The sequence below is a fragment of the Oryx dammah genome, unplaced genomic scaffold (assembly GCF_014754425.2).
Source record: "Oryx dammah isolate SB20612 unplaced genomic scaffold, SCBI_Odam_1.1 HiC_scaffold_11, whole genome shotgun sequence".
Classification (NCBI taxonomy): domain Eukaryota; kingdom Metazoa; phylum Chordata; class Mammalia; order Artiodactyla; family Bovidae; genus Oryx; species Oryx dammah.
Genome location: NW_024070195.1, coordinates 50343599 through 50364830, shown reverse-complemented (window position 1 = coordinate 50364830; position 21232 = coordinate 50343599). Strand labels below are relative to the sequence as shown.

Here is a 21232-nt window from a genome sequence, read left to right as displayed (position 1 = left end):
GAGTTCATGATCTGAGCCACAGTCAGCTCCTGGTCTTGTTTTTGTTGACTGTATAGAGCTTCTCCATCTTTGGCTGCAAAGAATATAATCAATCTGATTTCAGTGTTGACCATCTGGTGATGTCCATGCATAGAGTCTTCTCTTGTGTTGTTGGAAGAGGGTGTTTGCTATGACCAGTGCATTTTCTTGTAAAACTCTATTAATCTTTGCCCTGCTTCATTCTGCATTCCAAGGCCAAATTTGCCTGTTACTCCAGGTGTTTCTTGACTTACTCCTTTTGCATTCCAGTCCCCTATAATGAAAAGGACATCTTTTTTGGGTGTTAGTGCTAAAAGGTCTTGTAGGTTTTCATAAAACCGTTCAGCTTCAGCTTCTTTAGCATTACTGGTTGGGGCATAGACTTGGATGACTGTGATATTGAATGGTTTGCCTTGGAGATGAACAGAGATCATTCTGTCATTTTTTTAGATTGCATCCAAGTAGTGCATTTTGGACTCTTTTGTTGACCATGATGGCTACTCCATTTCTTCTGAGAGATTCCAGCCCGCAGTAGTAGATATAATGGTCATCTGAGTTAAATTCACCCATTCCAGTCCATTTTAGTTCGCTGATTCCTAGAATGTTGACGTTCACCCTTGCCATCTCTTGTTTGACCACTTCCAATTTGCCTTGGTTCATGGACCTGACATTCCAGGTTCCTATGCAATATTGCTCTTTACAGCATCAGATCTTGCTTCTATCATCAGTCACATCCACAACTGGGTATTGTTTTTGCTTTGGCTGCATCCCTTCATTCTTTCTGGAGTTATTTCTCCACTGATCTCCAGTAGCATATTGGGCACCTAATGACCTGGGGATTTCCTCCTTTGGTATCCTATCATTTTGCCTTTTCATACTGTTCATGGGGTTCTCAAGGCAAGAATACTGAAGTGGCTTGTCATTCCCTTCTCCAGTGGACCACATTCTGTCAGACCTCTCCACCATGTCCCACCCATCTTGGCCTGCCCCTCAGGTATGACTTGGTTTCATTGAGTTAGAAAAGGCTATGGTCCTAGTGTGATTAGATTGACTAGTTTTCTGTTGTTATAAATCATTGTGTCCTTACTATGCAAAAATGTAACTTTATCACTATCTTAAGACTAAATAGATCTTAAGGGGAACACTGGTGAAGGGTTTTCATTTGTTGGGTTGACGTTTGCTGCTAAATCTCCATATTCTCTGCCCTTATAATGAATATAACTAGCATACAAGAGAAATAAGTATTAACCTTTAAAATTAATCTTGTTAACCTTAGGTTAAATAAATTCCTTTCTTGATTGTAACCCACTACACCCTCACCCTATAGGAATGCAACTTTATTTGGAGGGTGGTGCCTGGTTAAGAAAAAAACACCTTTGGAAAAAATGTTTTTTGGTTATCAGAAAGAAAGGATCATAAAATGTCAGCAGGCCTCATGGCCATAAGATGATGTAAAACCCCTAAGACCTTTCTTTTTATATACATTTATGTGAAGCACCTGATTTTGATAAAGGTCAGGACTGCTGACCTCCATGTGACTCTGTATTCATCCCTATGTACAACAAAAGGTATATAAGCAAACCTAAAAATAAAGAAATCAGATCAGTTTCTGGAAAGACTGTTTCGCCCATGTTGTTTCTTTCTTGCTCCCCGTTTTTCTGGCTGAATTCCCATCTGGAATGTGGGTACTCACCAAGCCTGCTAATTTTGCCTGGACTTCTAAGATCAGATCGGGGAGGCCTCAGTGCCTCCTCTCCTTTGGGAGAACGGAAAGACCCCTGTGGCCTACGTAGGTGGTGATTGGTATTCCACATAAACCAAGTTATTCAGCCTCTTTTTCTCCACTAATTTTCTAATCTCTCTCTATCTGTAATTAAGTAAGTTTTTTCCTAGGATGCTGATTCCGTCCCCACCTTTGAATTACCCTGGATCCACTGGGGCTGGACCCCGGCACTTTGGCATAGTCAATAAAGAAGAAATAGATGTTTTTATGGAACTCTTTTGTTTTTTCAACAATCCATCAGGTGTTGGCAATTTGATCTCTTGTTCCTCTGCCTTTTCTATGCATAGTACGTCATCAGAAATGCTGGGCTATAGGAAGCACAGGCTGGAATCAAGATTGCTGGGAGGACTATCAATAACCTCAGATATGTAGATGACACCACCCTTATGGCAGAAACTGAAGAACTAAAGAGCCTCTGATGAAAGTGAAACATGAGAATGAAAAATTTGGCTTAAAACTCAACATTCAGAAAACTAAGATCATGGCATCCAGTCCAATCACTTCATGGCAAATAGATGGGGAAACAGTGCAAACAGTGGCTGATTTTATCTTTCTGGGCTCCAAAATCACTGCAGATTGTGATTGCAGCCTTGAAACTAAAAGATGCTTACTGCTTGGAAGGAACAGTATGACCAACCTAGACAGCATATTCAAAAGCAGAGACATTACTTTTCCAACAAAGGTCCACCTAGTCAAGGATATGTTTTTTGTCCAGTAGTCATGTATGGATGTGAGTGTTGGACTCTAAAGAAAGCTGAACACTGAGGAATTGATGCTTTTGAACTGTGGTTTTGTAGAAGACTCTTGAGAGTCCCTCAGACTGCAAGGAGATCCAACCAGTCAATCCTAAAGGAAATCAGTCCTGAATATTCATTGGAAGTACTGATGTTGAAGCTGAAACTCCAATAATTTGGCTATCTGGTGTGAAGAACTGACTCATTGGAAAAGATCCAGTGCTGGAAAAGATTGAAGGCAGGAGGAGAAGGCTATGACAGAGGATGAGATGTTTGCTTGACATCACGAACTCAATGGATATGAGTTCGAGTATATTTCATGAGTTGATAATGGACAGATAGGGTTGGCATGCTGCAGACCATGGGGTCTCAAAGAGTCAGACATGACTGAGCAACTGAACTGAACTGATGTCATTTCAGAGCAATGAGTGAAATCAATTAATTTTATTTTACAGATTAAAATATAATTGACAAATTCTTTCAAAATGATTATTCTCCTTAATGTTATACACTGATTTTATTGTTAAATTGATAAATCACTGGCCATCATAATTAACAATATTATATACATTTGCATTTCTCTTCTTGGTTTCCTGGCTGGCATACTTTAATAATCTCTAACCCATTAGTCAACATCTGTCACGGTGGCAGTAAGGAGATACCCCTCGTCCAAGGTAAGGAGCAGCGGCTGTGCTTTGCTGGAGCAGCAGTGAAGAGATACCCCATGCCCAAGATAAGAGAAATCCAAATAAGATGGTAGGTGTTGCAAAAGGGCATCAGAGGGCAGACACACTGAAACCATACTCACAGAAAACTAGTCAATCTAATCACACTAGGACCACAGCATTTTCTAACTCAATGAAACCAAGCCATGCCTGTGGGGAAAGCCAAGATGGGCAGGTCATGGTAGAGAGGTCTGACAGAGCGTGGTCCACTGGAGAAGGGAATGGCAAGCCACTTCAGTATTCTTGCCTTGAGAACCCCATGAACAGTATGAAAAGGCAAAATGATAGGATACTGAAAGGGGAACTCCCCAGGTCATTAGGTGCCCCATATCCTATTGGAGATCAGTGGAGAAATAACTCTAGTAAGAATGAAGGGATGGAGCCAAAGCAAAAACAATACCCAGTTGTGGATGTGACTGGTGATAGAAGCAAGATCTGATGCTGTAAAGAGCAATATTGCATAGGAACCTGGAATGTCAGGTCCATGAACCAAGGCAAATTGGAAGTGGTCAAACAAGAGATGGCAATGGTGAATGTCAACATTCTAGGAATCAGCGAACTAAAATGGACTGGAATGGGTGAATTTAACTCAGATGACCATTATATCTACTACTGTTGGCTGGAATCCCTAAGAAGAAATGGAGTAGCCATCATGGTCAACAGAAGAGCCTGAAATGCAGTACTTGGATGCAGTCTCAAAAACAACAGAATGATCTCTGTTCATCTCCAAGGCAACCATTCAATATCACAGTCATCCAAGTCTATGTCCCAACTAGTAACGCTAAAGAAGCTGAAGCTGAATGGTTCTATGAAGACCTACAAGACCTTTTAGCACTAACACCCAAAATAGATGTCCTTTTCATTATAGGGGGCTGGAATGCAAAAATAGGAAGTCAAGAAACACCTGGAGTAACAGGCAAATTTGGCCTTGGAATTCGGAATGAAGCAGGGCAAAGACTAATAGAGTTTTGCCAAGAAAATGCACTGGTCATAGCAAACACCCTCTTCCAACAACACAAAAGAAGACTCTACACATGGACATCACAAGATGGTCAACACTAAAATCAGATTGATTATATTCTTTGCAGCCAAAGATGGAGAAGCTCTACACAGTCAACAAAAACAAGACCAGGAGCTGACTGTGGCTCAGATCATGAACTCCTTATTACCAAAATCAGACTGAAATTGAAGAAAGTAGGGAAAACCACTAGACCATTCAGGTATGTCCTAAATCAAATCCCTTATGATTATACAGTGGAAGTGAGAAATAGATTTAAGGGTCTAGATCTGATAGATAGCCTGATGAACTATGGAATGAGGTTCGTGACACTTTACAGGAGACAGGGATGAAGACCATCCCCATGGAAAAGAAATGCAAAAAAGCAAAATGGCTGTCTGGGGAGGGCTTACAAATAGCTGTGAAAAGAAGAGAGACAAAAAACAAAGGAGAAAAGGAAAGACATAAGCATCTGAATGCAGATTTCCAAAGAAAAGCAAGAAGAGATAAGAAAGCCTTCCCCAGTGATCAATGCAAAGAAATAGAGGAAAAGAACAGAATGGGAAAGACTAGAGATCTCTTCAAGGAAATTAGAGATATCAAGGGACTATTTCATGCAAAGATGGGCTCGATAAAGGACAGAAATGATATGGACCTAACAGAAGCAGAAGATATTAAGAGGAGGTGGCAAGAATACACAGAAGAACTGTACAAAAAAGATCTTCACGACCCAGATAATCATGATGATGTAATCACTAATCTAGAGCCAGACATCATGGAAAGTGAAGTCAAGTGGGCCTTAAAAAGCATCACTATGAACAAAGCTAGTGGAGGTGATGGAATTCCAGTTGAGCTATTACAAATCCTGAAAGATGATGCTATGAAAATGCTGCACTCAATATGCCAGCAAATTTTGAATACTCAGCAGTGGCCACAGGACTGGAAAAGGTCCGTTTTCATTCCAATCCCAAAGAAAGGAAATGCAAAGAATGCTGAAACTATCGCACAATTGCACTCATCTCACACGCTAGTAAAGTAATGCTCAAAATTTTCCAAGCCAGGCTTCAGCAGTACGTGAACCGTGAACTCCCTGATGTTCAAGCTGGTTTTAGAAAAGGCAGAGGAGCCAGAGATCAAATTGCCAACATCTTCTGGATCATGGAAAAAGCAAGAGAGTTCCAGAAAAACATCTATTTCTGCTTTATTGACTATGCCAAAGCCTTTGACTGTGTGGATCACAATAAACTGTGGAAAATTCTCAAAGAAATGGGAATACCAGACCAATTGACCTGCCTCTTGAGAACTATGTATGCAGGTAAGGAAGCAATAGTTAGAACTGGACATGGAACAACAGACTGGTTCCAAATAGGAAAAGGGTATGTCAAGGCTGTATATCGTCACCCTGATTCTTTAACTTCTATGCAAAGTACATCAAGGGAAACGCTGGACTGGAAGAAACACAAGCTGGAATCAAGATTGCCGGGAGAAATATCAATAACCTCAGATATGCAGATGACACCACCCTTATGGCAGAAAATGAAGAGGAATTAAAAAGCCTCTTGATGAAAGTGAAAGTGGAGAGCAAAAAAGTTGGCTTAAAGCTCAACATTCAGAAAATGAAGATCATGGCATCCAGTCCCATCATTTCATGGCAAATAGATGGGGAAACAGTGGAAACAGTGTCCGACTTTATTTTTGGGGGCTCCAAAATCACTGCAGATGGTGACTGCAGCCATGAAATTAAAAGATGCTTACTCCTTGGAAGAAAAGTTTTTACCAAGCTAGATAGTATATTCAAAAGCAGAGACATTACTTTGCCGACTAAGGTCCGTCTAGTCAAGGCTATGTTTTTTCCTGTGGTCATGTATTGATGTGAGAGTTGGACTGTGAAGAAGGCTGAGCGCTGAAGAATTGATGCTTTTGAACTGTGGTGTTGGAGAAGACTCTTGAGATTCCCTTGGACTGAGAAGAGATCCAACCAGTCCATTCTGAAGGAGATCAGCCCTGGGATTTCTTTGGAAGGAATGATGCTAAAGCTGAAACTCCAGTACTTTGGCCACTTCCTGAGAAGAGTTGACTCATTGGAAAATACTCTGATGCTGGGAGGGATTGGGGACAGGAGGAGAAGGGGACGACAGAGGATGAGATGGCTGGATGGCATCACGGACTCGATGGACGTGAGTCTGAGTGAACTCTGGGAGATGGTGATGAACAGGGAGGCCTGGCGTGCTGCAATTCATGGGGTCGCAAAGAGTCAGACACAACTGAGCGACTGAACTAACTGACTGAACCTATTATTCAACATCTGTACTAATTCTTAGAGTTCAGTTTAGAAAGTGTTTTCTCACATGTGATTATGTTCCAAACTATACACTGGATACAAGATACAAGACAAGGCAAAATGGTCACAGGGAAACGGTTTTTTGAAACTGTCTTTTAAAACCAGCCCCTGAATTCTGAGGCAGGGCTCTGGGCCCCACATTTTATGAAATACCATTTATGAAACTAACTACCCTCCCCCTATTTCTTTCTACATGCAAATTCCAAAACTGTAGCATATCTAGAGAAAATTGCTTAACACATTTCCATTTGAACACTCAGGTTGCAATGTTATATGTACAACACTGTAGAGCTCTCCCCATGTACAAATGAAACTAGAAGGGAATCCATCACAAATTATATATTGAGTATGATGAAGGCATATTTTCTTTTTACCAGGTTCCATGATTCTCATACATCTTATCTGTTGTTCACTATCATCTCTTTAATGAATTTCCCTGATCACCAAGACCTGCAATCCTTGGCTCTACCATCAGATTCCTACCATCACTCATTCATATTGCTTTTATTGCATCTATTATGATATAATGTATACGTACTTGTTTCCCTTTTATACTATAAAGTGTTTGCAGTTGGGAAAATTTTCTTATTTATATTTTCAACTATGCTAAGTTGAAAGGCAGGTACACATATAATTTTTAATACTTACATAAATGTACCAGCTTAAAAATTTGAAGTTGTCAGAAAAAATTATTCAAAACTTGGGAAAAAAGCAAAGAAATGGACAGAATTATCTTTAAGTATCACATAAGAGCAACAGCTACCCAAAAATTGTCTCAGGAAGAATTTGGTTCCTTTCACTGTGACCAGGATGAGATGTCTGAATGGCATCACCGACTCGATGGACGTGAGTTTGAGTGAACTCTGGGAGTTGGTAAGGGACAGGGAGGCTTGGCCTGCTGCAATTCATGGGGTCTCAAAGAGTCAGACATGACTCAGTGACTGAACTGAACTGAACTGAAGCCTATGTCTGTTGGATCATAAAAAAAGCAAGAGAATTCCAAAAAAACATCTACTTCTGCTTCACTGACTACAGTAAAGCCTTTGTGTGGATCACAAGAAACTGTGGAAAACTCTTAAAGAAACGGGAATACCAGACCACCTTATCTGCCTTCGGAGAAATGAAGGAAAAGAAACAGCAGTTAGAACCAGACATTGAAGAACAGATTGGTTTAAAACTGGGAAAGTAGTACATCAAGACTGTATATTGGCCCCTGCATATTTAACTTATATGCAGAGTACATCATGTGAAATTCCAGGCTAGTTGAAGCATAAGCTGGAATCGAGATTTCCTGGAGAAATATCAATAACCTCAGATATGCAGATGACACCACCCTTATCACAGAAAGCAAAAGGAACTAAAGAGCCTCTTGATGAAGGTGAATGAGGAGAGTAAAAAAGCTGGCTTAAAATTTAACATTCACAAAACTAAGAGCATAGCATCTGGTCCCATCATTCATGGCAAATAAATGGGGAAACAATGGAAACAGTAACAGATTTTATTTTCTTGGGCTCCAAAATCATTACAGATGGTGACTGCAGTCATGAAATTAAAAGACACTTGCTCCTTGGAAGAAAAGCTATGACAAACCTAGACAGCATATTAAAAAGCAGAGACATTACTTTGACAACAAAAGTCCATATAGTCAAATCTATATTTTTTCCAGTAGTCACATATGGATGTGAGATTTGGACCATAAAGAAGGTTGAGTGCTGTGATGTTGGAGAAGACTTTTGAGAGCCCCTTGGACTGCAAGGAGATCAAACCAGTCTATCCTAAAGGAAATCATTCCTGAGTATTCATTGGAAGGACTGACAGTGAAGCAGAAACTTCAATATTTTGGCCACTCAATGTGAAGATCTGACTCCTTGGAAAAGACCCTGATCCTGGGAAAGATTGAAGGCAGGAGGATAAGGGGATGGCATGGACGAGATGGTTGGGTGGCATCACTGACTTAGTGGATATGAGTTTGAGCACGCTCTGGGAGATGGTGGAGGACAGGGAAGCCTGGCATGCTGCAGACCATGGGAATGCAGAATCGGGCATGACTGGAGTTACTTAGCAGCAGCATCAGCAGGAAGGCTAGGAGTAGGCCTCAGAAGAAGTCAAACCTGCTGACATCTCATCCTAGAATCCTAGCCTCCAGGACAGTCAGAAAATGAAATTTAAGCCACCTAACCTGTGATATTTGCTTAGGATAACTCTAAGCAGACTGATACATACATCTTAAGGAAATATTCACTAAGTTTTGTCCTTTATGTTGTTGTTCATTCACTAAGTCATGTCAACTCTTTGCAACCCCATGAACTGCACTGCAGTACTACTGCACAAATGAAGCATGCATTTGACAGATAAGCCACGAATATTAATATACAACTTATTAAAAACTAAAATTAGCACATAATTGTAAGAAAATATGCACTTTCTGTATTGATCAAATCAGGGTAAACCAGAATAACATTCATTTAGTCACCTATCAAAGAATTTTTTTCGTTTTAACATTTCTGATAATATCAGTATGATTAAAGAAGAAGGTCAAATCTACTACTGGCAGAAGTCTTATTTTCTAGAAGCTTTACAGGAATCAACTGAGAAAATTTTATAAAGAATTAAACACACACACACACACACAAAGTGAAATATGGCCTAGCAATTCCAATTTTTCTAAATAATTCATGGAAGTAATCTCAAAAATTGAATGTGTGTGTGGGTGGGTGGGTGGGTTATGTTTTATTTTCTCTACTGAAATATTTATAAAGAAAAATTAAAAACCACTTACAAATGTAACTGAGAATCACTTTCATCTTAACTCTACCTGCCACATCGAACCAGCTAAGCAAAAACCTACTAAATGCCAAGACCCTGTTCTCTCCATCCTTGTACCAATGCACAGAAGCATCCCCCCCACCCCTACATGCATATACATTTTTTTTTGCATGAGTTACCTTTATTATTTTTAATTTTTTTTATTTTATTTACAATTCTGTATTGTTTTTGCCATACATTGACATGAATCCACCATGGGTGTACATGCGTTCCCAAACATGAAACCCCCTCCCACCCCCCTCCCCACAACATCTCTCTGGGTCATCCCCGTGTACCAGCCCCAAGCATGCTGTATCCTGCATCAGACATAGACTAGCAATTCGATTCTTACATGATATTATACATGTTTCAATGCCATTCTCCCAAATCATCTCACCCTCTCCCTCTCCCTCTGAATCCAAAAGTCCGCTATACACATCTGTGTCTTTTTTGCTGTCCTGCATACAGGGTCATCATTGCCATCTTTCTAAATTCCATATATATGTGTTAATATACCGTATTGGTGTTTTTCTTTCTGGCTTACTTCACTCTGTATAATCGGCTCCAGTTTCATCCATCTCCTCAGAACTGATTCAAATGTATTCTTTTTAACAGCTGAGTAATACTCCATTGTGTATATGTACCACAGCTTTCTTATCCATTCATCTGCTGATGGACATCTAGGTTGTTTCCATGTCCTGGCTATTATAAACAGTGCTGCGATGAACATTGGGGTACATGTGTCTGCATATACATTTTAAAGGTACTCTTGTGTTAGGATCCTGCCCTTGAGCTCAGAATCCCTCCTTGGTCAGTCCAGAGCTGGTCATGTTTGATAGTTTTCATTTCTTTGGCCTCCATGAGCCCTGCCCTCCTCGTGATTCCTCACCCCCTCCACCTTTGTGTCCTCTGCTCCTCTTGCTGTATGTTCTAGTGAGTTCTCTGTAGCCATAAACTGTCTAGAATTTATCCCCAAATCTAGTCAATGAGTTTCTTGCCTAATTAAGGTATTCTTACACGTTCACACTTTATACCCATTACATTTACTTCCCGCAGTTAAGTAAGTAAGTGTTCATCACTCAGTCATATCAGACTCTTAGGCTCCTCCCTAAGCAAGAATAGTGGAGTGGGTAGCCATTCCCTTCTCCAGGGGATCTTCCTGACCCAGGAATGAAATCTGGGTCTCCTGAACTGCAGATGGATTCTTTACTGTCTGAGCCACCAGGAAAGCCATTACTTCTCATATGCTTTAAAAACTTATTGCCATTAAAACTTATGTGTTGTTTTCTATGTGCTAAAGTCTACCCTTGTGGCTCAGCTGGTAAAGAATCCACGTGCAATGTGAGAGACCTGGTTTGATCCCTGGGTTGGGAAGATCCCCTGGAAAAGGGAATGGTTACCCTCTCCAGTATTTTGGCCTAGAGAATTCCATGGGCTATACACACCATGGGGTCGTGAAGAGTCAGACACAACTGAGCGACTTTCACTTTCATTGGTATGTGCTAAGTCCTTCAGTAATGTCCAGCTCTTTGACACCTTATCGACTGTAGCTCGCCAGGCTCCTCTGTCCATGGATTCTCCAGGCGAGAATACTGGAGAGGGTTGCCATGTCCAACACGAGGGGATCTTCCTGACCCAGGGACCAAACCCATGTTTCTTAAGTCTCATGCATTAGCAGACAGGTTCTTTACCACTAGTGCCACTTGGTATTAAAATTTATTTCTTAAGTTTATGTAATACCATGGAAAAATAATTTAAAAGCTGCATAAATATAATAACAATTACGTGACCAAAAATCTAGTCATTGAGAAAAAGAAGACTAGAAGGAAATAAACTAAAATATTAACAATGAGTTTTGTCTCCTACCTTCTTTCATCCTGCTGACAGTTGGGAATGTAAAAATATCTTGAAAAGTAATGGTTATCCAGGCAACTTCATATACATATGCATACATTATATATATATATATATACATACACACATATACATACATATATATACCTATAATTATATATGTCAAATATACATCAATATATACACTGACCAATATATCAACTATACATCAAATATATGTATGTACATGTGCTAATTGACATAATTGTGCAGCAACAGTAACAATACTCTTATTTGCTGAATTGTGTCTCTATCCAATAGGATTAGGTTCAAGAGCAGGCAACATAAAGCCCCAGATAGAGATAATTTAAACATCACTCTGCCTAAAAGTCAAGGTGAATGCTTAGCTTTGCTGTGGTTTCCTAAACATCAGGTCCTTCTGTTGTTGCTTTCCTGTCCTGAAATACTTTGACCCCAATGTCCACTAGGGATGGCATCTGCTTTTCTGAGAGTTGGCTGGATGAAATGGAGAATAAGAGAGAAAAAAAGATCTTTTACACTATCTTGAAAAACAATTTTTGAAACTCCCATTAGAATATTCTACCCTTGCCAGAACCTAGTCACAGGTCTCCCCTACCTGCAAGGATGCCAGTGGCCCCAGCTATGAAACCTAAAGAAGAATTATTGAAAAGAAAACTCACCATTTCTGACACAGTCTCAATAATTCTGAGAATTTTGAAATATAATTGTGAAATTAAAGTTGTGGTATTTTATACTTTTTCCATAGCAGTTTTACAATATACTCTAATTTTTCTTCTGCCTCTTATTCTATTAATATCATCTTTGGCTTATATCATCTTGATTCGAATTTCTTAATTATTTTAGAATTCATTTATTCTTTAATGTATGGTTTTTATGACATAAATATCTGTTTAGAACCAGACCTATAAACCTGGGTGTTGGTTGTTGCTATTTTCTCTTGAAGCTTGGTGAAAGCACTCAGTCCATACAGGCACTCAGGACTCCAGGACAGCATCTCATGCACTGTCCCAATCTCCCTTTCCTTTGGTGTATGTTCCTGAGGTGTCTTCCACGTGGCTCTAGAGAGGGCACCAGTGAGAATGAGCCACATCAGTAACCAGTTACACAATGAACCTTTTAGGGCTTTGTGTTCCCTTCTCTTTCAGTCAATTCAGTTGCTCAGTTGTGTCCAACTCTTTGAGACCCCGTGGACTGCAGCACCCCAGGCTTCTCCGCCCATCACCAACTCCTGAAGCCTACCCAAACTCATTGTGTCGCTGATGCCATCCAACCATCTCATCCTCTGTAATCCCCTTCTCTTCCTTCCTTCAACGTTCCTCAGCATCAGGGTCTTTTCCAGTGAGTCAGCTCTTCGCATCAGGTGCCAAAGTATTGGAGTTTCAGCTTCAGTGTCAGTCCTTCCAATGAACATCCAGGACTGATTTCCTTCAGAATGGACTGGTTGGATCTCCTTGCAGTCCAAGGGACTCTCAAGAGTCTTCTCCAACAACACAATTCAAAAACATGAATTGTTTGGTGTTCAGCTTTCTTTATAGTCCAACTCTCATATCCATACATGACTACTGGAAAAAACATAGCCTTTACTAGATGGACCTTTGTTGGCAAAATAATGTCTCTGCTTTTTAATATGCTGTCTAGATATGTCATAGCTTTTGTTCCAAGGAGCAAGTGTCTTTTAATTTCACAGCTGCAATCTCCATCTGCAGGATTTCAATCAGACTACTCCTTAAATTTTGGCTATTGGGTAAGTACCTCACTTATATCCTCTTAAATAAAAGATCTCTGCCCAACTCCTTGTTTCTAGCTCTGATTTTTATCAGAACAAAAACTAACAGCAACATTACCATTCTCATGTTCAGTTTGAGCTATACCTGAGGTTTCTGTCCACCACCTTCTAATTCCAGTCTCACTTCCTTTTCCCTGTACTTGGGTGTAGTGAGTTTGTAATCCAGTTGATTTTTCCCACCTCTCTCATGTCTGATGTTAAATTTTCATTTTGTACTTTCATTCTCTATTTTGTATTTTACTTTCTCTGTGCCTCTCCTTCCCTACCCCTTTATTACATTTATGGTCCTCAGTGGGATCCGTGACACACGTGTTCATGCTTTAATATCTGATCTTCACTGCTGGTGCGGTTGAGAGCAGATGATGCTGATTTAGCCCCAATCTGGTAACTAGTCTGTTGCCCTGCTAATAACAGAAAAAAAAAAAAAGCCACCTTGATTTTTGCTTCTATATCACATACTTATTTTTACCCAGGACACATAACTGATTTTGAAGGAAGTCCCTCAATCTTTTTAAATATGCTTAAAGTCTCATGGTTTTAATTTATCTGAAAATAGAAGAATATTGTGGGTATAATGAAAAGCCCATGAAGCCCATGTTACAGTCACTTTATTTTGAAAGATAATTGTGTGCTATTTCTTATTTTAGATGTAAGTTTTATTTAAAGCTTTCCTTTTGCCTCTTTGGCTAGAAGATAGATTTAGAAGATTCTTTCCCAGGTTACTGAGTTATTGTGTTGTTTTGTAAAACCATCATGTTTTTCCCTTGTGCTTTCCCCTAGGAGTATGGGTGTATTTTCTGCTGAGACCTCAATAGCAGTGCTTTTAAAGGCTTGCAGGTGCTTGAAAAGGTCCAGGTACACTCCTAGAATTTCTGAGCAAGGCCAGCAATACAATACATGGCTGTTCATCCTGTGTTTTTGCATAGTTTGTCTGTCCAGAATATGAGAACAATCATGAGCAGCAAGTCCCTTCAAATATCGTGTTGATGAGTACAGTTCTAAACTTGCTTTGGACACATTTAATAATATGACATAGTAATTTCAGGCTTCCCTGGTGGCTCAGATGGTAAAGAATATACCTGCAATACAGGGGACCTGAGTTTGATCCCTGAGTGGGGGATATCCCCTGGAGAAGAGAATAGCAAACCACTCTAGTATTCTTGCCTGGATAATTCCATGGACAGAGGAGCCTGGTGGGCTACAATCCATGGTGTCTCAAACAGCTGGACACCACTGAGCAACTTTCACTCACTCACTCATAGTAATTTCAGTAATGATAATAGTATAAAATAGACTTTAATTAACAAACGGGCCTTCCTGGATTTGTCTCCACTACCTTATTTTTAAGGTGGTCTTAAAAATGGACTTAATGGATTCCAGACTTTATTTTTGGGGGCTCCAAAATCACTGCAGATGGTGATTGCTGTCATGAAATTGAAAGATGATTACTCCTTGGAAGGAAAGTTATGACCAACCTAGATAGCCCATTAAAAAGCAGAGACATTACTTTGCCAACAAAGGTCCATCTAGTCAAGGCTATGGTTTTTCCAGTGGTCATGTATAGATATGAGAGTTGGACTGTGAATAAAGCTGAGCGCTGAAGAATTGATGATTTTGAACTGTGGTGTTGGAGAAGAATCTTGAGAGTCCCTTGGACCGCAAGGAGATCCAATCAGTACATTCTAAAGGAGATCAGTCCTGGGTGTTCATTGGAAGGACTGATACTAAGGCTGAAACTCCAATACTTTGTACTCGTCATGCAAAAAGTTGACTCATTGGAAATGACTTTGATGCTGGAAGGGATTGGGGGAAGGAGGAGAAGGGGATGACAGAAAACAAGATGGCTGGCTGGCATCATCGACTCGATGGACATGAGTTTGGGTAAACTCTGGGAGTTGGTGATGGACAGGGAAGCCTGGCGTGCTGCGATTCATGGGATCACAAAGAACTGGACACGACTGAGCAACTGAACTGAACTGAATGGACTCCAGTAATATTCTAACTAAGTATTTCAGAAATATATGGAAACTATATGCCAGATTAGTCTTGGATATAATAGCATATTCATTTCAATTTATGAAGTGAAATGACTACATAGATTAAGATGAATTTGAAAATATAACTTTCAGAATATAGGTTAAAGGAATGATTAAACTTTTCTCTAAATTCCCATGACATTTTCATGGTGTCCCTTTTGCATGTTATCATTTAACTATAATTAAAGCCTTACAATTTTCACAAATTATCAACTAGAATTCACAATAAGGAATAGGTATGCATAGTGAAGAAAGAAAAAAAATCAAGACTGGTTTAAGAGTTTGAGTTTCTCTGGAGGCTCATAGAATCTATAATCAATCTTTCCATGGATAAAGGAAAATACAACTATTTATTACATATTTTTAAAAAAGACAATTGAAATTGCCATAGCACCTTTAAATAAAAATCATGTTAGTAACATACTGCAGGTTAGTTTACCCAACCCCAGAGTGAACTGCAGGCTATTTACATACATGGAGTTTACCTTCATAGCTTTTAGAATTGATTGAACAGTATGATCTCATAAATCTCAAGCAGGGTTGATGTGATTATAAATCATGTGTAGCAACTCTTACTCCCTGTAATGCTTTGAAATTCTTGGTATATTTTAAATTCATTTATTAAAAGATAGTACAACATGACATGGACTTTTCACTGTCAGATTGTCACACCAGACTTATTTGATTGATTGTTTTTTTTTTTTTTTTTAATCTCTGGAACAGCTGAATGAGCACTTCAGAAGCATTTATTCCTACTTGCTATTCTACATTAAATTAACAGCTGTTTGTATTTGAGAGACAATGTTTCACTTCCAAAAATCTTCCTTTCCATTAAAAAAAAAAGCAAAAATGCTGTGTTTTTGATGTGATAGTATATAAAGTTTTTGTTTCTTTATCATCTATAAGGGCTAAATTTAGGGAATATATGAGTTAGTATTGAATCTTCTTATTTCATTTTCTACTTTTATCATATTTTTAAATTACTAACTTTGTAATATAATATATAACAGCCAGTTTTTACATAAGAGCTGTATGGTCACCAGATTCTCTAAGAACCTATGCAAATGATATAATATATTTGCTCAGTATTCAACTCATAATATATATTGAAATGTATACATTTAAGATTATGTATAGATGTGGATAAAGACTTCAAAAAAGTTTTTCAAGAGCTTTTCTCTATTGGATCCTGGATACTATGGATGAGAAATTCAGAAAAGCTTTTTAGACCTAAACATGAGGGAAAAAAATATTTTAAAATGTGCATATGTGTGTATGCTTAGTTGCTAAGTAGTGCCCAACTCTTTGTGATTCCATGGACTATAACCTACAAGGTTCCTTTGTCTATGGGATTTCCCAAGCAAGAATACTGGAGTGGGTTGCCATTTCTTCTCCAGGGGATCTTTCTGACACAAGGATCACACCTGAGTCTTCTACACTGCAGGCCATTGCTTTACCACTGTGTCTCCTGGGAAGCCTCTATTTTAAAATCTGTATTTTTAATTATATAGGTGAGCAGATGTAAAAATAATGGAGCCCCAAATAGTTAGAAAATGGGATTTCAGAAAAGTGAGAAAGCTCTGTGGCCACAGGTATGGAAGCAACCTAAGCACCCATCAACAGACGAATAGGTAAAGAAGATGTAGTGCATATATACTATGGAATATTACTCAGTCAAAAAAAAAAGAACACAATAATGCCATTTGCAGCAACATAGATGGACTTAGAGGGCATTATGTTGAGTGAAATAAGTCAGACAGAGAAAAATAAATAGTGTATGATGTCACTTATATGTAGAATCTAAACAAATACAACAAACTAGTGAATAAGGAAAAAAAAAAAGAAGGAGAAGTAGACTCACAGATATACAGAGTAAACCTAGTAGTTACTATTGGGGGTGGGAAGGGGAGAGGGGTAAAATACGGGTAGAGGGAAATAGTTTTATTATGGAATTATATGAAATTGTATGTGTGAAACTTTTGAAAATTTTAAAGCACTACAGAATTTAAAGAGTCTCTCATTCATTATAAAACAAACAAACAAAACCCAAAAACGCTATGGCCAAACTTTTCCCCTGGACTATTGACTTATACATGCTGCCTAATTCTTGATTTTTAATAGTCTGAATACATGCATGGATAGGAAATACATTAACTTTTAGCACTAGAAAGGTCAAAATCAGGTAAAAAAAAAAAAAACTCACAAAATGTTGGAACCCTTTTAAAGATGACACTTTATTGGGTAATAAGGGAAAAATCACCTAACAGAGGAAACCAATGCAAATACCTTCATGAAAAGATATTTGATTAAAACTGACAGAAAACAAACAAACAAAAAAAGACTTCCATTCATATGGGATTTGGGACTATATTCATAATATCAACTGACCCAAAGCCTTTTAAGTCCCAGATCTGGTTAAATGGTTCTGTTTGGCAGTGCTCCCACAAGCCTGGGAAGCACTTCTGGCCTCAGTGTAGTTCCAGCGGTTCTGAGCTCACAATTTATCATGGAACAAGCCATCTCAAGTATGAACCAACACAGACATCAAAGCTCAGAATAATGTTCAGAAAAACTTCAGGTATCAGAACTGCAGAAAGGATGGAGATGTGTTCAATACATTTACATAAATAGAAATGGGTAGCTGAGAAGAAGTAGGAGGCAGTAGAATGTGACTGGATTGAAACACAAAATATAAGTTAAAGATATAACTATTAGAGTAAATCAAATATCAGATTAAATAAGTAACATGGAAGAAAGATGTGAGAAATGAGATGAGATCTCATTCATGCTGATGAAAGGAATAGGAAAAAAAAGAGAAAAAATTCTGGTATAATCAATGTTTGAAAATGATATAACAAATGGAATAAAAAAGGGCAGTTTTGAAATTATAAGAGCTTCTAGCATTGTTGAAAAACCTAGCCCACAAATTTAGTAAGTCTAAAAAACCTGAAGAAGAATACATAAAAATAAATCCATACTTAGGCATTTCAGGGTAAAAACAGTTGTATATCAAAGATGAAGAGAAAGTCTTAAAAGAAACCAGAGATAAATGGGTTTTCTATCAGTCAAGGCTGACTTCTGAATAACAACCATGAAAGCAAGGTGAATATCTTCAAAGTAATGAGAGACAATATTTGGTGACTCAGACTACATCAAGTGAAACTATCTTTCAGTGAACAAGGGTAAAAATGAAAACATATTAGACAGATTAAAAACTTAGAGAATTACTATTAAGAACTGAAAAAATTAGCGTCTAAGGAATGCATTTTAGACAGGAAATTTATCTTATTTTGAGAGTAAGAAAGCATGAAAAATTCAGAAATAAAGTGAAAAATTACTGGAAAGTAGTCTAGGATTTGAGAGGTTCATTGGAATTTGTTAATTCTGTGTTCTTTTTTGTTATAAGAGAGAAGTTTTAAAATACTGATAAAACTTTTTTTTTTTTAAGTATAATGCACACAGGTCCAAATTTCTGGGCTCAAAGAATCTTCAGACACATTATTAGAATTAGCAAAAAGCTTTGTAATATTACAGGATATTATATTCATATACAAGATTTAATTAAATTGCTTTATGATAAAAATAAATCTTAGAATAACATAAGTTTTAAAAATTTACCATGTAATATGGAAGCCTGCTGCTGCTGCTAAGTCACTTCAGTCATGTCTGACTCTGTGTGACCCCATAGACGGCAGCCCACCAGCTCCCCCTTCCCTGAGATTCTCCAGGCAAGAACACTGGAGTGGGTTGCCATTTCCTTCTCCAATGCATGAAAGTGAAAATTGAAAGTCAAGTCGTTCAGTCGTGTCCGACCCTTAGCGAACCCATGGACTGCCGCCTACCAGGCTCCTCCATCCATGGGATTTTCCAGGCAAGAATACTGGAGTGCCTTCTCCGATATGGAAGCCTAAAAGATATTAAAGAAAACATAAAACTTTTTGAATGAAATTGGAAACTCAGTCTCATAAAGATATTAATTCCTTCCCAAATAATATATCAATGCTTTTTATATGAAGGAAAACAGGCTCAGAGCAGTGTAGGATGTTCCTGAAGAGGGAACAAGAGGACTTGGGTGACTAGATACCAGGATTCAATTAAAAAGTTATGAAAATTAGTCACTGTTGTATAGACTTGCAGAAAGAGAACTATGGACCAGAGAACTTGGAAACAGATCTGCATGTTTATATGCATACACTTGTATATATGAGAACAGACTGCTCAATATATTGCACTGATTTAATTGGTGCTCATGGAAGGAAAAAAAAAATGAAACGCTGTTCACATACTACACAAAACATCTTTTTCTGGTCATTCAATAAGGAAAGAAAAACAATATCACTTTCAAAAGACATCTAATGAGAAGATTTTTACTACAATAAAATAGGAAGTGATTTCTTATATAAGACACAAAAATCACATTTTGTAAAAGAAAAACTAACAAATGCTACCACATTCAAAGAATAACCTACATTCTTCAAACATCATAAAAAAGAGTTAAAAGATAAAAGAGTTAAAACCACAAACCAGGGGGTGATTTAAAGCATAAATATAAATGACAAAAGGTTACTAATATATATATGTATATGTATATGTATAGAAAGAATTCTTAAAAATAAATGCAAAAGACAACCCAAAAGAGGCCAAAATCATGCAAACATCCCCAAAGAGAAAATTGCATAAACATATGAAAATATGACAAATCATAAAAATGCAAGATAAAACCACAATAAAATTTTATTTATTTGATTAATTGGAAAGAATGCGGAGTAATGAGGACTCTAATAATACATTGGGTAACATATCTCAAGAAACTGAACGAACATTCTCTTTCCCTATGGCACAGCCCCAGGAAACAAACACAAGAATGTTCATAAAAGTAAAAAATGAGAGACCATCCAAATGAATTTTAAAAATGATGGTATATTCCTCAGTGAAAATGAACAAGCTATAACTACTTGTACCAATATAAATAAACTTTAAAATTAAGAACAAGCATAATCTGTATATAAAGTTTAAAAAGAAAACTAAACAGCACATTATTTTGATATATAAGTGACAAAAGAGTATCAAGGTGATGATTACTATTCAGTTCAGCCTATTACATGTGAAGGGGCTGTGATTAGATGGGGATGCATGGGGAGCTTCAGACTTGTAATGGTTATTTTTTGTCTCTGTGTTTTCCATGTTTTTATTTTATGAATAATGTTATTCTTTAAACTGCACATTAATGATATAAACTCTTATATGTATGAAAGTCTCCACAGGGGGAAAAAAAAAAGAATAATGAAAGCAATTTAGGATAAGGGATAATTGCATTTTTAATTTTTGAAAATTGCTTTTGATTTTATGTTGCTTCTATATAAAATACCAGAGGAATTGATTCATTTGTATGATTTTTTTTCAGATAAGAAATAGCAGCTAACATTCATTACACTTATGCACAAAACATAAGTTTAAATGTCCTCAAAAATAAATCCTGATACATAATTTTCTTTTAAGAAACCTAGTAATTAACAACAATTTCCACAAAGTGCTTCATTTAAAACATTTGTCAGCATCATGTAAGAATTCATATTGTTTAAACAGAATAGCTGGCAAAGTGAAAATCGCTCGGTCATGTCTGAGTTTTGTGATTTCATGGACTACACAGTCCATGGAATTCTCTAGGTTAGAATACTGGAGTGGGTAGCCTTTCCCTCCTCCAGGGGTTCTTCCCAACCCAGCAATCGAACCCAGGTCTCCTGCATTACACACAGATTCTTTACCAGCTGAGCCACAAGGGAAGCCGAAAAACACTGGAGTGGGTAGCCTATCCCTTCTCCAGCGGATCTTCCTGACCCAGGAATCAAACCAGGGTCTCCAGCACTGCAGGTGGATTCTTTGTCAACTGAGCTTCCAGGGAAGCCATAGCTGGCAAAAGGAACACAAAAGTAGTCTCTAGTTTACATCAGGAATCAATTGATGTGATTTAGCTCCCTTCTATCTAAGTGGCATACTTTTTTTTTCTCCTTTATCCAAATCATTAATTACTACTAAGAAAATACTTTACCTAATCAGTATTTAATCTAAACATTTGCTTAATTGCTTCTTCATTATTTGTGCCTATATCACAAGGTTGACGCTGGTAAAGAA

At 37.9% G+C, this 21232-nt stretch overlaps 1 protein-coding gene across 2 annotated transcripts in view; it reads right to left on the bottom strand.

Moving 5' to 3' along the window:
• Positions 1 to 21232, bottom strand: part of KHDRBS2 (KH RNA binding domain containing, signal transduction associated 2) — an 831701-nt gene that overhangs the window by 208563 nt on the left and 601906 nt on the right. Inside the window, exon 7 of one of the 2 annotated variants that reach the window (XM_040249230.1) lies at positions 6391 to 6407. The exons of the other annotated variant lie outside the window; for it this stretch is intronic. Within the exon in view, the coding sequence (XP_040105164.1) occupies positions 6391 to 6407 (17 nt within the window). The remainder of the gene's footprint in view (positions 1 to 6390; positions 6408 to 21232) is intronic. 2 annotated transcript variants of the gene reach the window in all.